The 15,558-nt window shown below is 32.2% G+C and overlaps 1 protein-coding gene across 7 annotated transcripts in view; it reads right to left on the reverse strand.

The window, feature by feature from the left end:
- Positions 1–15,244, reverse strand: part of Fbxl4 (F box and leucine-rich-repeat gene 4) — a 123,767-nt gene extending 108,523 nt beyond the window's left edge. For 2 of the 7 annotated variants that reach the window (XM_085819444.1, XM_085819433.1), the window contains exons 1-2: positions 14,805–15,244; positions 2,029–2,125 (exon numbers count right to left, since the gene is read on the reverse strand). In XM_085819444.1, the coding sequence (XP_085675570.1) occupies positions 2,029–2,125; positions 14,805–15,023 (316 nt within the window). In that variant the 5' untranslated portion in view covers positions 15,024–15,244. Of the gene's footprint in view, positions 1–2,028; positions 2,126–3,596; positions 4,651–6,047; positions 6,202–14,804 lie in introns of those variants that run through there. The other 5 variants (XM_085819473.1, XM_085819468.1, XM_085819458.1 and 2 more) reach the window with 4 other exon arrangements.
- Positions 15,245–15,558: the final 314 nt, after the last annotated feature.

The following is a 15,558-nucleotide window of genomic DNA, read 5'->3' on the forward strand; positions in this document are numbered from 1 at the left end:
GAGTGAAATTTTAAGTATATTTCCTCTGTCTCTCTCTCTCTTAGTTTTCCCGAATGCAGAACAGTTAATAATGATTTATCTACCCGTATATTGTTATTGCTTATATAAATTAAATATTACAGTTAAAAAATTGAGAAGTTATTTATAATTTCAAGTGAAGGCCAGTTTTGGGAGGATTAAAATTTATTTCACATACTGAATTTTGTGAGCTAGAAAAATGTTACTTTCTATATAATAAGAACCTGTTATTTGGAGGATTAAATTTTGTTACACCTACTTAATTTGAAAAAAAAAAAAAATAAATAATGTTAATCTTAATTAATGTAAGCTGTAATTTGGTGTAGTATTATGTGTTATCTTGCTTAGAAAAATATGTATTACTGATCAGTTATTCATTATTTAATTATATAAAATAGTCAAGAATTTAATAAATGTGTGTTTAGAATTTAATAGTATTTGTGTATTTATGTTGAGTATATTTTACTGTGGTCTGTCATGTCTCTCCATTTGTTTGAGCCAGGAGGCTTTTAAGAAACATGGAGTTTAATTGAATTTGGAGTTATTGATATTTCCTTTTACATAGGTTACTCACAACGCAAACCTAAAAGTTAGATTGTACTACCACTATACGATTGATTGATAGATATGATATACGATTGTTTATTTGATTCATCTTTTGACTATTATGAATTAGATTTGTTTTAATGTTTATAAGAATGTCGATATGATATATGAATATTATGAAATAGATTTTGAATGTTTTGAATTATTTGATTTTTTTTTTTTTTTTTTTTTTTTTTTTGTAAATTTTTGTCCGGCACCATGAATCCGTGAAGTTTAAAATTAAAAGTATTAAAAACATAAAATTTTTCAGATATAACAGCATGTGCAAAGCAGATGAGAGCTGATTTCTGCCTTTAAATTTGTTAATCCTTTTTCTGATAAGTGTTTGTTTTTCTTGTATTCAAATACATTTTACCCTCTCATAACCCCCTGGGTGCAACTGGCTGGATCCTATATCCTGACAGAGTACTCTGGGGGAAAAGCATTTTGAGCTTGGCGGTTCCAGAACCTGAGGGAAGGTCGTCTGTATGGCCGGACCGAAGGGGATTGCGTAAGTCCCAGAACCGGAGGATCTGGTAGCGCAGACAGACTGCGTATTCCGGGTAATGACGGGCAGCCGCGTAGTACTGGCGGGGCGCATCCACGACCGGTCAGATCGCCAAATTGACATAGGTCTGTAGAGGTCCTCCCTCCGGGGTGGTCTCCGAGACCCGTGGTGTGTAAACATCCGGTGGCCCGGTTCAGCCCCGGAGGATTGAGAGAGAGTTCTTATAATAAGTCTGCCAGGGATTTGAGGCACCCCTGCGTAGCAAAAAGTCTAGTTTAATCTCTTTAAGGGGAACGTGCAGGACATGTCCGGCCCTCCCGCCTGATACGGAGGTTGATTGCGGGTGTCATCCCTAGTTGCATTAAGTTCGCAGGAAGGGAGCATAAAATTGATTGATTTCTCTCTCATAAAGTGTTGTAATGGTAATGTAGAATTTGTTGGTTGATTTGCTGGTTGCATTTCTCTCTAACAATAGGGATCGCAAAAATTTGCATTCCATGATGCTGTACTTCACAAATGATTGAATTTTATAGATCGAAATTTTTTGTAGTGATTTTTATTTATTTATTTATTTATTTATTATTATTATTTTTTTTCAGTGAAAACAGATTGTTGTGTATATGAGGAAAATGTAAGAAAATAAAATTTATTATGGATATTACTTGTAAATTTTTTTAATTGGTTGCTGTTTTATGCAATTCTTAGTACATCACCATTTTTTTAAAAATGCCTGTTACCTTTTGCTTCATAGCTTGGCAAAAAATTAGCTGCTAACAGTTGGTGACTATCTGGGAGAGGATGTATATAATTAAAAAATATCAAAATATTCAATAATTTAAAGAAATTGCTTTTCACTCACACATTTTATGGATAACAGATATCTAAACATACATTAATATTGCTTTATGTCTTCTTACCAATAAAATCTTGACTTTCAGCAAATGTACCATTTGGAAGATTACTAACTATTCTACGACTAGATGGTAAACTATTCCACCACTGTCCATATGTTTTCTACAATGAGAAAGGCAATATCTAATAGTTACTTAGTTTCATACACATTCATTCATACAAACTTGGCTTCACAAATATTGCTATATTATAAAAACTTACAATAATACACTTTCTTCTGGTCATCAGATTTGCTATTGCTTGGTATACCGGGTTATTTAACTAAATGTACACAAACTTCTGAGAAGGGCAGATTGTACTAAAAAAAAATTAGTATCATATAGCAGTCAGAAACCCTACCTTCATGCATTATATGGTGTTCTTCAGCCATGAGAATGTTCATACGATCTTTCAGAATAACCATTATCTTAAAATCATCTGCAAAGGAGTATGATGGCCAAGTTCATTTAACATGCCTTGATTATTTCTTTGCAAATTACATCAAAGGATAAGTAAATGACAACCTCATTGAAAATGATGAGAGACCTTGTAAATACAACTCTAGATACAAAAAATAAATGAAAACTTTAAAAAAAATGCACGATTCCATGTGTCTATGATATCAGATGTCTCTTACAACACAAGGTCGCAACTCTGAACAGCTTCTGTAATAAAAACATAATAAAAACATTTTGTTCTCTTACATGCTGCTTTTTCATTTCCCATCCTCTCTGTACTCTTTCTTACCTAGGAAAATGGCATTTTCAGCCCTGCACTGTTATATAATTCTGATTGGACTTAATGCACATGATTCCATGTGTCTATGATATCAGATATCTCTTACAACACAGGGTCACAACTCTGAACAGCTTCTGTAATAAAACATTTTTTGTTCTCTTACATGCTGCTTTTTCATTTCCTATCCTCTCTATAATCTTACATACGAAAATGGCATTTTCAGCCCTGCACTGTTATATAATTCCGATTGGACTTTATGCAATCTACTTCTTCCAGAAGTTTGTATATGCTTAGTTGTATTATACTATCTTATAAAAATATTTTGAATTCTCATCTTATTTAATAATCTAGCTGTTATCTAATTAATAGAAAATTATAAAAGCACAAATATATATATAAGAGAAACCTAGTAGATAAACTTTTTTGAAGATTCAAAAAAGAAATCCAAAAATATGTGCCACTCTGAAGATTAAGAAAAAAATCAGCCATCCTTATCCTACGGGTTTAAAAACTGACAAGCTGAAAACAGACATACTGTACAGATGAAAAAACACTGATATGAAAATATATATATATAATTTATCAAGCAAAGCAGTAAAGTAACTTTTAGGCGAGCTTTCTACAATTTATATATATATTATTTATATATATATATATATATATAAATTGTATTTATATATATATATATATATAAAGTTTGAAAGGTGCAGAATTCTACCATGCTGTGGGAAAAAAAAAAAAAAAAATTGTAGAAATCTGCATAAAGATAGTTCCAAAATTGGAAAGCTTTAGTGCATTAGAAATAGCATGTTTTTCTTAGTCTACAGATGTTTCATTTTAATTTTTTCCACCTTACTAGTGATTAACTTTCCCATTTTCCCATTTCAGAAAAAATGAATCAAAATGATACACATTCAATCATCAAGTTCTTTATGCTGAAAAGTTATAGTCCCAACCAAAGTCAACTTCATGGTATGATAGGTGAAGATTCTCCTACTTATAGTATGATTGTCAAACGAGTCAACATTTTCAAACATGGGGAGATATAGTTCCATCAAAAATGCTTCTCCCCAGATGGATTGACCTACAAAATAATGGCTACTGTTGAGCATATTGTCACTGATAACTGATCAATTTTTGTGTGATATGTAGCAGCCATGTTGAGCATTTCAAATAGCACAACAGATAGTATCCTTTCAAGTACCTACTGGATCACCAAAATTTTGGCACCAACTCAGTGAGCTGACCAAGTGAAATATTGTTCTTGGCTGCTTAGATCTCTGAATTTTCTTAGTCTAGTAGTGATGGCTGACGAGTCATGGATTCATCATTATGATCTGCTGTCCAAGGTTGAAAGCTTGGAAGAAAACTGGCAAGAAGACACTCCCCTGACTCTGAAAGTAGAAATCTGCTGGCAGACTGCTACTAAACTGTTTCCTGGACAGGGAGGAGGTGATGCCCAACTGACTGCCAAAAGCATAGACCATGAACTGCACCGAGCTGGTTGGCCAACTGTACTTATCCTTGAAGTTGAAACAGAGTGGCAAACTCATATGGGAAGAGCACTGCTGCCCAGTATACAATGGCAATGCCCCCAACATTATGGATGGCTGCTTTTTCAAAATGCTTAATCACCTACACTATCACCGATTTCATTTCTATGAATGTTTTCGAATTAGAAGCAGTATCTTAATGGTTGAAACTTTGAGTTGGATAATGAAGTGATTTCTTGTGTTTGTTTCTAGATGACAAAGTTGTCATGTTCTGCTGCCAGTAGAAAAAACTATAGATGTTTTTCCAGACCATAAGGGAACATATGATTGGTGAGTATGAATGGCACACTGAATAAATGTTGTTAGACATCCAATAGGTTTTTGCTTTATATAGATGCCATAAACATTTTGGACAACCTGTTATAAAAAAACACAAAGAAATCTGTAAAACAGTGATTATGTGTACACAAATACAGACACACTCTTAAAATGCATGAAATAAAAAACACAACAAAATGGAAAATATTTAATCCAAAAGGAATTATAAATAGGCATGAGAAGGATGTCAAAACCTACATCTATGCATATAAATGAATTATTTGAGATGGTAAAATCTTGATAGTAAAAAAAGGAACTAAAGTACCAAATCTGAGATCTGGAATCAGAAGTAATTCTGTATTTTAGACCATTAGCTTAAATCTAGTATAATGATGTGTAGACAAGGCAATATTTTGATGCATTTATTGTTAAGTCAGACAGAAAAATAGAAAAACATTAATCCTCCATGGTGTTGGTGCCAAACCTAGTGCAACTGGAGTGGCTGAACTGAGTGTCAGAATTTAAGGGTGCCAAATTTTTCAGACTTTAGAGAAGCAGCAAATAGCAAACATTATGGATCACAGAATTTTTAGATTTTAAGAGAGGCAATAGGCAGTAGAATTTAGAATAAATGGTAGCAGTAAATTTTTTAGAATTTAGGGAGGTAAGAGGTAACATGATTTAGGACCCACAGAAATTGCACCAGACAGTAAAATATTAAACGTTCAGCTCTGAACTCCCATCACACATAGCCACTCAAAGACCAAAAGTGTGATGAAAGCAATATCAATACAATGTCATTACAATGCAATTCCCTAGCCAGCAGGTATTTGCAAGTGGCATGAATGAATCTGTGTTAGCCCACAGAAAAATCCCATTTGCAGTTAACCAGCCTCCTTTTGTTATTATGTATATTCTTCATTCCAATATTTAATAGGGAGGGTTTTTTTATTGTTTTCTTTACTTGTTTTTATTTTATTTTTTATTTATTTTTATTTATTTATTTTTATTTATTTATTTATATTTTTGCTTGATGGTGTGGAGGTGCAGATCTTACATCCTTCTGCATAATGGACATCCGAATTTTGGACTTTTTACTGTAATCCATTTAAACAGATTAATTAAATGATAAACAATCTATGCAGAAAAGGAAATTAACATCATATTTAATTTCTTTATCCTTCCACAACTGAGCTGCATGTTACACCTAAGTTCAACTCAAAACCAAATTTAAATCTTGAAATGGCAGGTAAAATTTTGTATTTCAAATAAACAATGAAGTTTATGACCATACTTCCGTTGATGAAATTAGTACTTGTATGTTAACCAACTGCAAAATAATTTTGTGATGTTAAAGAACATAGATATCAAATAGGATTTACCTTTGTTAAATTAATAATGAATTTTATATATTACTTGTTAACAATTTGTGATAATTTAATCTATGAATATAACTTTGTTTATACATATAAATTTACGAAATGTTTATACAGTACCTTTTTGTTGTCCCATTTTTGAGTTTTACTTGAAATCTTCATCAAGCTGCTTTTTTTTTAAAATACTTTTGTTTCTGCTTAGCTTCTATTTTTTATTCATGGTTAGAGTTGACTTTAGGGTAACCTTGTATTATCGCGATGTTGTTGTTTCATTTATCGCGATGTTGTTGTTTCATTTACCACCAAGTTGTATCATTTATGGTAACCTGAGTAGTTGAATGTTATGGAAACCCTATTATGGCGCAATCGTTTGCATTAGTCCGCAAAATTTTGAATCATGGGATATTTTGCAATGGCTTTTGTGACGTGTGTGGCTTAGGAAGTACATTGCTTGTTTCATTGTTTAGACAGTACAATGGCTGAATGTAGTAAGATTAATTTGAAGTTTCAGTACAATTTGGAACAAAAGGGGAAAAGTGCATTAATTGACTGATGTGTAAACAAAGTTTTACTTAGTAGCTATTTTCCGGACAGGCCAGAACTGCGTAGTACAGTACAAAGTCCGAAATCCGGATGTCCATTATCCGGAATAATCTAAAATCCCGACCTCAAAGCCAAAAAAAAATTTTTTGTATGCTTTATGCATGCGCATTTGATTTTTCCTTCCATAATAAAATGTGTGGAGATTTTCACTCAAAAATTCCGATTCTTAATTTCACTTAAGCACTAAATAAAATACATCGTTATGAAAAACAATCACATAAGCATAAATTTGTGAGATTAATAATTTGGCTCTGCAGCTGAGTGTCTGCTTGGCATTACTTCTCAAACTGAAACATTCACCTATTCTATATCCCTAACGCCGACCTGGCAAGTCATTATTTATTATATTTAGCTTTCAACACCGCATGTTAAACAATACATGACAGCTTCAGTAATAACTCATGCAGTGATGTCTAAACTTTTTTTTATATTAGTAATTGAATAACAAGAGTAAGGCTACCTTTTCTGCTAACATTACGCTTGGCGATGATTATAGATTTTTTGGCTAATCTTTGGAATATGGTAACAGGTAGTTTGGCGACATTTTGGTAAGGCGATAAAGGTTACTAGCTAGGACTTTAGCAGTGTACATGGATAAAGTCAAGAGTGTGTGCAATGCCATTTTTGTGCAATTCTGGGATGTTTTTTTAAGTGAAAATAGATTGATGTGTACATGGATGATATCTTAAAAATGCGGCAAGCAGTTTGCGATTCTGCACTTTCTCCCAATTTAGCACCTAATCTTCGATATGATTAAGCACTTTTGTTCCATAAAAATTCTAGCATAAGCGTAATTCGGCTAGCAGATTGTTGGGAAAAAATGTTGAGTAAAAGAGAAAAAAAAAAAAAAACACGCCTTTACTTTGTGAAAACAAAATGGCGTCCAAACAAAAACTAGCAGGTTACTGTAGCAGGGTTGGTCGCCAAAAATTCGCCAAGTTACCATAATCCAAAGAATAACCGATTTTTTAAATGCTCTAAGAAATGTTGATGAGGAAAAATTCAACAAAAGTTTCTCTTCATATGCTAAAACTAGATTTTGTTAATGAAACTCATAGGTCAAGAGATTACATTAGTGCTATTTTAATTAAGAATAACTGATATGTTATTCACTATAAACTCAGAAGCGGCGGCAGAATTCAGACAAAACACTGGACGGCAGAATTCAGGGAAGACACAATTTTTGGAATTTGGGGAAGCACCGAGCAGCAAAATTATTAGATGAGAAGTTTTTTATAATTGGGGGAAAAGCACTGGAATCCAAAGTTTAGGAATGGCGAAAATTTAGAACTTAGAAAGGTGCTTTGTAGCAGAATTTAGAGACTGCACCAGGCAGTATCTAGCCCCTAGATAAAGACTTGAGTATATGTGGGAGCTTATTTATTCAGGACTCAGATTAGTTTTAAGCAAGTGCAAGAAATAAACACAGGTAAATACAATTCAGGCTAAATTCAGTACGCAATAGGAGCAAGACAAAATTTAACAGAACAACTTGGCTTTTGTCGCCAATCTTGTGATACACAGTAAATAATGTATAACAGATGCTATTAAACTACGCTAAAGTTATCTTAACTGATTCTAAGGCATTTCAGTTAATGTAGCAGACTGCACTGCTCCTTAATCTTCTAAATTTGATCCAGCTTATTATTTTTTACAGACTGTTATTATTATAGCAATTTTATAAAAATTAAGCTTCAACTTTCGATTATATTGAAAAGAGTTTCCAGTTCTGAAGTTGCCAAAGGATCTACAAAGCAAAACCACGTTTTGATGTCCATTAAACAAAAAGTGGAATTGCTGCAAAAAATGGATAAAGGCATATCAGTCTCAAAATTATGCAAGGAGTCTGGCATTAGAAAGTCAACTGTATATTCATATACAGTTCTCATGACATAAGAAAAAGGAACTTTTCAAATTTTTTATGGAAGCAACTTAAACAACTTACACTGAAAGAAATGTTTAATAAAGCAAATAAATAAATATTAAACTTTGTTTTGTAAATTTTGATGCACTTTACAACATAATTGTTCTTTATTTCATAAATTATGATTTCATATTTTTAATTATATAATTTCAACATGCCATCTTACCAGATTTAAATTGATGATCTATTATCGAGAAAAATCTCAAATTCGGAACCGCCGAAGCCCTGAAGAGTCCAGATTTCGGACTTTGTACTGTATATTTTTTACTCTTATTTTTGTGAATTTATGTGATGACGCTGATATACAAATTCTAGTTCAGATAATTTTAGGAAGTTTTTGGATGCTGTTAAGGAATTTTGTGGGCCACAGACTGAAGATGAACAAATTTCTAAATAAGGTGAGTGGATATTTGCTTTGTGTAGTGCTTAAATGCACAAAAGGTTTTTCCTTTTTTATGTTATTTTATTGTTTGGTTTAAAATGCAGTTTACTGAGATTATGTACTTTTTGTTTGCCTCTTCTGTAGAACTGAGTGCTCCTTTTACTTTTTAAGTGAAAATATATCGAATGTGAACATGAACAAACTTAAGGGAGTGCATAAGGCATAGTTTGTGCAATTCTCTGATTTTTTTTTTAAGTGAAAATAAGTCGATGTGTACATGGATACAGAGTTTGTGCAATTCTTTGTCTTGCTATTTAGTCTATGTGTAGCGACGATTTAGCTTAGTTTGTGCAATTCACTGATGTTTTTTTAAATGAAAATAGGTTAATGTGTACATACATAAAGTCAAGGGCATGCGCAATGCCATTTTTATGCAATTCTGGGATTTTTTTTTAAAGTGAAAATAGGTCGATGTGTACATAAATACAGAGTTTGTGCAATTCTTTGTCTTGCTATTTTGGTTTTGTGTCGCCGTTTTTGGTGCAAAAATTGCCACTACGCAAACCAAAATAACAAGTCGAAGAATTGCACAAACTCTGTATCCATGTACCGGGAAAAATCGCCGACTTTCGCCAAGGGGCACCTTAAAATATACTTTTACCTTATTCATTACATAATTTCAGTGGCTATTTTGATAAGTCATAATTTATTGCCAATACCAGCACCTTAACATAGGCCATATTTGTTAATTTAATACTTAACACACAAGCATCATGAAATATCATATAATGTTCCTTGATGTATATATGATTATCAGTTAACTCTAAATAGATAATTTTCTACCTTCATTGATGAGTTTAAATTTATATGAATTAAATCTCATCATTAAGTCTTATTATGATAAAATATAATGACTTTAAAATGCTGACAAGTATTTTTTTACAAGAAAGCAGCCTAGTACTGCCTGCTTTATTGAAAATGAAGGATTTTAAACAGAAAACTTGTCATTTTGTAAGCTACAAATCTCTGGGTTTGCAAAATTGACTGTTAAGACAAGTTTTAAAAATTTGGCTATTCTTTCAGTTCGACTGGCATCAAAATAATTCAGTTGGCTTTTTTTACACATTAAGTTCATTCATATGAAAATCATATGCAGTCTTCTCACAGCCTTTCTACAAAAATTAATATGTGTATATTATTTATTTTCCCAAATGAATCACTTGCAAATTTGTAAATTTAGAAACTCCAAAATTTTGTGGTCTTTGTAGCAAGAATGCTAAAAAAAATTCAAAAATCCTTTTGTCTCTTATGTCCAAAATTTCTGGATGTGATACATAATCATACAACTAAATCATCGAATATACTTTCAAACACCTTTCATTACATTAATGACAAACATTAATGACATAAATAACATTAATGACAAATTCTTAGAAGAGAAAATAGGGTACTTTTCCGTTTTGCCGGCGCAAACGATAAAGTCGCCAATAATGGTACAACTGATGTCAAACGGAATATCTTCGCTGGTAACCTTTTACGCCTCCTTTTTAAAACACAAATACCCATTTCGTACCAGATTGATTGCTCTTTTCAAAACTGGCATACAATTACAGAGAATATTTACAAAGATAATTAAATTTTATGCCCTAAGACAATTCGCGGTAATTAAGTCAATTGGATGCAATCACATCGCTCAACCGAAGGCGAAAATATAGAAAAAACAAAATCAAGAGTTAAATTCATTCATTCTAATGAGAATGCAATAGCGAAGTAAAGCACTACGGTTTTACATAATTTCTGAGTAAGCTATTAGTACGAATTGAAATAATTCTTGCATTTAAACTTTTATTCCAAATTAAGATTTAACTTGAAATTAATGTAAATAATTACTGAGAGAATTAGATTTTTGTAGCGTAGTTTACGCGAGATGAAATCAATTTAAATGATGAAACCATATTAAAATTTTTATGCCTTCAAAATAAAAAATTATTAGAACTAACATTTGTTAACATTTTTTCTGTTTATACTGTATGTTGTCGCCAACAAAGTCTGCTTGGCGAGATTTGCGCCGGCGAAACGGAAAAGTACCGAAAATAGTCTTAATGACAAATTCTGGGTAAAAGTATAGTTTAGGGTACCCTTGGCGAAACTTGGCGATTTTGGGCGTACATGGATACCGATTTTGTGCAATTCTTTGGCTTGTTATTTTGGCTTGCGAAGCGGTGATTTTTGTGCCAAAATTTGCATACACATCGACTTATTTTCACTTTAAAAAAAATCCCCGGGTAAAAGTATAGTTTAGGGTAGCCTTTGGCGATTTTTGGCGGCACATGGATACTGATTTTATGCAATTCTTTGACTCGTTACTTCGGCTACACAAAGCCAAAATAATAAGACTAACATTTGCACAAACTCGGTATCCATGTACACATAAACCTATTTTCACTTAAAAAAAAAAAAATCTCCAAATAGCACAAAAATGGCATTGCGTACTCTTTTGAGTTTATCCATGTACACGTCAACCTATTTTCACTTTAAAAAAAAATTCCAGAATTGCACAAACTTCCATTGCACACTTTCACTTAAACAGTCAAAGAAGCACCAAATTCTACAATATAGACAAACAAAAAATACATAATCTCAATAAAATACATTTTAAACAAACAATAAAATAACATAAAAAAGGAAAAACATGTTATACATTTAAGCACTATCAAAAGCAAATATTCACTTACCATGATTTTCGAGTTCGCTTCGTACACCCAGAGCCACGTAAAAATCAAAATATCAATCATACTCAAATGACCTTTTTTCAAACCAGGTACTCTTTCTGATCGAAGGCTTCACATAGTGACCATCTGAACCTTTCTTCCTACAAACCCATTCAAATCCATCTAAATGGTTTTTACGTTCGACTAGACGCATATCCTTCCTACATACAGGACACTTATAATGGCTACTAAGTAAATCTTCATTTACACACCAGTCAATTAAAGCTCTTTTCCCCTTTCACTCCAAATCATACAGAAGCTTCTAATTACAAATTAATCTTACTACATTCGGCCATTCTACTGTCTAAAGAATCAAACCAATACACACCACAAAAATGGGTTGATCTTTACATTATGGTAACTTGGCGGTTTTTTGGCGAAAATTTGGCGACCAACTCTTCTACAGCAACCCTCTATTTTTTTTTTCCCGCCGCCATTTTGTCTTCACGAAGTAAAGACATGTTTCTTTTCTTTTTATCTACTGAACACTTCTTCCAACAATCTACTAGCCGAATTACACTTATGCTAGAAATTTTATCTAACAAAACTGCTTAATCATGACAAATATTCACTGCAAAATTGGGAAAAAGTGCACAATACCATACTCCTTACGCGTTTTTCAAAATAACACATACACATAAACCATGTACACGCCGACTTATTTTTACTTAAAAAAACATCCCAGAATTGCACAAAAATGGCATTGTGCACACTCTTCACTATATCCATGTACACTGCTTTTTTCTCATAAATTAGAAAAATTTCACGAAAATACATGACAACTTTCTCAATCTTTAAACCCGGTAAAAAGAATATATATGAAATTACCTGATCGCGAAAAAGTATTTACCCTTTCCAAATATGAACATTTCCACATATAAAATAAATAAAATATCCAAAAACTTTTACCTCTAAATCATCTATTATATTATAAACATCACCAACGAATTCATACCGCAACCATTACAAATACTTAGTTTCAGATATTTAAATTATTTCCATGCACGTTTACTTCAGCTGAAACGTATACCAAATTCCTACAAACATAAAATTCTCAAAATAACTATCATTTAATTAAAATATAATTAAATTCAAAAACACTACTTAAAATATAAATGAGCACATACATTAAATTAATAAAAATTACCTTACAATCCTAATTACTTTAAACTAAATCATTGCTAATAACAATTTTCCCAATAATACCAAATTCCTTTACTTCCACCTTACATTTAGAACAATGCATAAAAATAATATCCTCAAATAATTAAAAATACTAACTTACCTAATCTTCTTCAGAATCTTGATTACGTGTCCGATAAACTTTTCTTTAGTTACGGCCATGGGATCCAAAAATTCACGAACACTGTTTCACACAACACAGAATAAACCAAATACAAAATTTCCAGATTTTTTCCCGATTTCCCCCTTTTCCGATTAAAGAACCGTAATTCGTCCATTAATATCACATGACATATCCCATGATCTCTCATTTCCGTCACACAAAATAATGCGTAATCGGAACTGAGTACTGCTCACATTATTACCAAAGTCCCAGGTAGTAACCTTTATCGCCTCCAAAATGTCGCCAAACTACCAGTTACCATATTGTAAAGATCAACCCAAAAATGCTTACAAAACATCCCATGATTCAAAATTTCTCAGAATCATGCACCCGATTACTTCACAATAGGGTTTCCATAACATTCAACTACTCAGGCTACCATAAATAAAACAACTTGGCGATAAATGAAACAACAGCTTCACCATAATACAAGAGGTACCTTTAAGTCTATTATACCCAATCCCCGAATTGCACAAAAATGGCATTGCGCACTCCTTTGACTCGCACTCCTTTTCCTATCCATGTACACGTCGACCTATTCTTACTTTAAAAAAAAAAAAATCCCAGAATTGCACAAACTTGCATTGCGCACTCCCTTTACTTTGTCCATGTACACATCGATATATTTTCACTTAAAATGTCAAAGGAGCACCAAATTCTACAATATAGGCAAACAAAAAATACATAATCTCAATAAAATACATTTCAAACCAAACAATAAAATAACATAAAAAACGAAAAGCATGTTATACATTTAAGCACTACCAAAAGCAAATATTCACTTAACATGATTTTCGAGTTCGCTTCGTACACCCAAAGCCACGTAAAAATCAAAATATCAATCATACTCAAATGACCTTTTTTCAAACCAGATACTCTTTCTGATCGAAGGCTTCACATAGTGACCATCTGAACCTTTCTTCCTACAAACCCATTCAAATCCATCTAAACGGTTTTTACATTTGACTAGACGCATATCCTTCCTACATACAGGACACTTATAATGCCTACTAAGTAAACCTTCATTTACACACCAGTCAATTAAAGCTCTTTTCTCCTTTCGCTCTAAATCGTACAGAAACTTCAAATTAACCTTAGTACATTCAGCCATTCTACCGTCTAAAGAATCAAACCAACACACACCACAAAAACGCTTACAAAATTCAAAATTTCCCAGAATCATGCACCCGATTACGTCACAATAGGGTTTCCATAACATTCAACTACTCAGGCTACCATAAATGAAACAATAACTTGGTGATAAACAACAACTTTGCCATAATACAAGGGGTACCTTAAAGTCTACTCTACCCAAATTCTGTAATCAAGAGAAAATAGTATATCATCTGTGCATATACAATTAAAAATAAAATAAAAAAGGATTTTATATGAAATTTCTTCATGCTGTTGAGGACTTGAACTGAACTACTGTTCTAAAAAGATGCTGGGAAGATGAAAACCCAGATACTGTAAGTATTTCACACAGTCTTCAGACATGAAGGGGAAAAAAAAAAAAAAAAAAAAACTTACACTTCAAATTCAATTTGTTTGGGTTATTAATTACGTAAATCTGGAAAATTTTAATGATTATAAAGTAAAGAATGTATTTAAAAAATTTTGAATTTGGTATCTAGCTTTAAATCTGAATTTTAGTCCAAAAACACCCCGCAACAGCCCTTTCAACATATGGGGATCAAACTCATGAAAAATCACTAGATCTTATCTACTCAATCGAGGGCCAATTTGCAATATCATCTCAAAAAGTAATGAGAGGGATGCAATTAAAAGTATCGGCATAATTTAAACTATTTATATTTAGATCTGATTATCTGAAAAATTCGAAACTACGTACCATTTGAAATGTATAAGCATGATCGCCTGCTCGAGGATAAATAGTAGCAGGGCCAAGAATATTCTCTGCTGTATACGATAAAGAATTTTCACAACCATACTGAGAACTAAAAGCAACTACTTCAAAAGCTCGAAGTGAAAGAGCATTGCTCCCTCTTTTAGAAGCTTCACTATGCAATTTAAATAATAATTCATCTTCTTCATTTTCAACTGAATTCATAGTTTATTCATTAATAAACTATTAATATTTACAATTAAAGATTGTAAATGGAAGCTACATAATGCTTTTAATGAATTAAGAATAAGACCAATAATCCGTTTTCCCTTTTTTTACAACAGAAAAAAATATCACTTAATTTTCTCCGGTTTGTTTACAAATACATCATTCAACGCCTGTTGCTACTGGGACACAGATAATACAGTAATAACTGGACAGCCGGAATGGATATGCTAGCATAGCAAAGAGTGCTTTAAGTTCAAAATTGGTTCATAGAGTCTCATTGAACTTAAAAAAATGTTCTTGATGGATTCCTTGCACAAGACTATTTTGTGAATAAAATACATTGATAGAAAACAATAAAATGCTAAAAGTATTCAAGGGATATACAGAAGACGAAATTTAAATAAAAGTGTTACTGAATTCTTACACTATTTTTTTTGTGAATATCATAAATATATTGATATCTTACAACGGTTTAAAATTTTTATTTTATCGGAAATAAAATGGTTTAATAATGATTTTTGATATGATATAT

This window comes from Stegodyphus dumicola, chromosome 1 (assembly GCF_044657685.1).
Source record: "Stegodyphus dumicola isolate Sdum_Otavi_A_Nest chromosome 1, ASM4465768v1".
NCBI classification, from domain to species: domain Eukaryota; kingdom Metazoa; phylum Arthropoda; class Arachnida; order Araneae; family Eresidae; genus Stegodyphus; species Stegodyphus dumicola.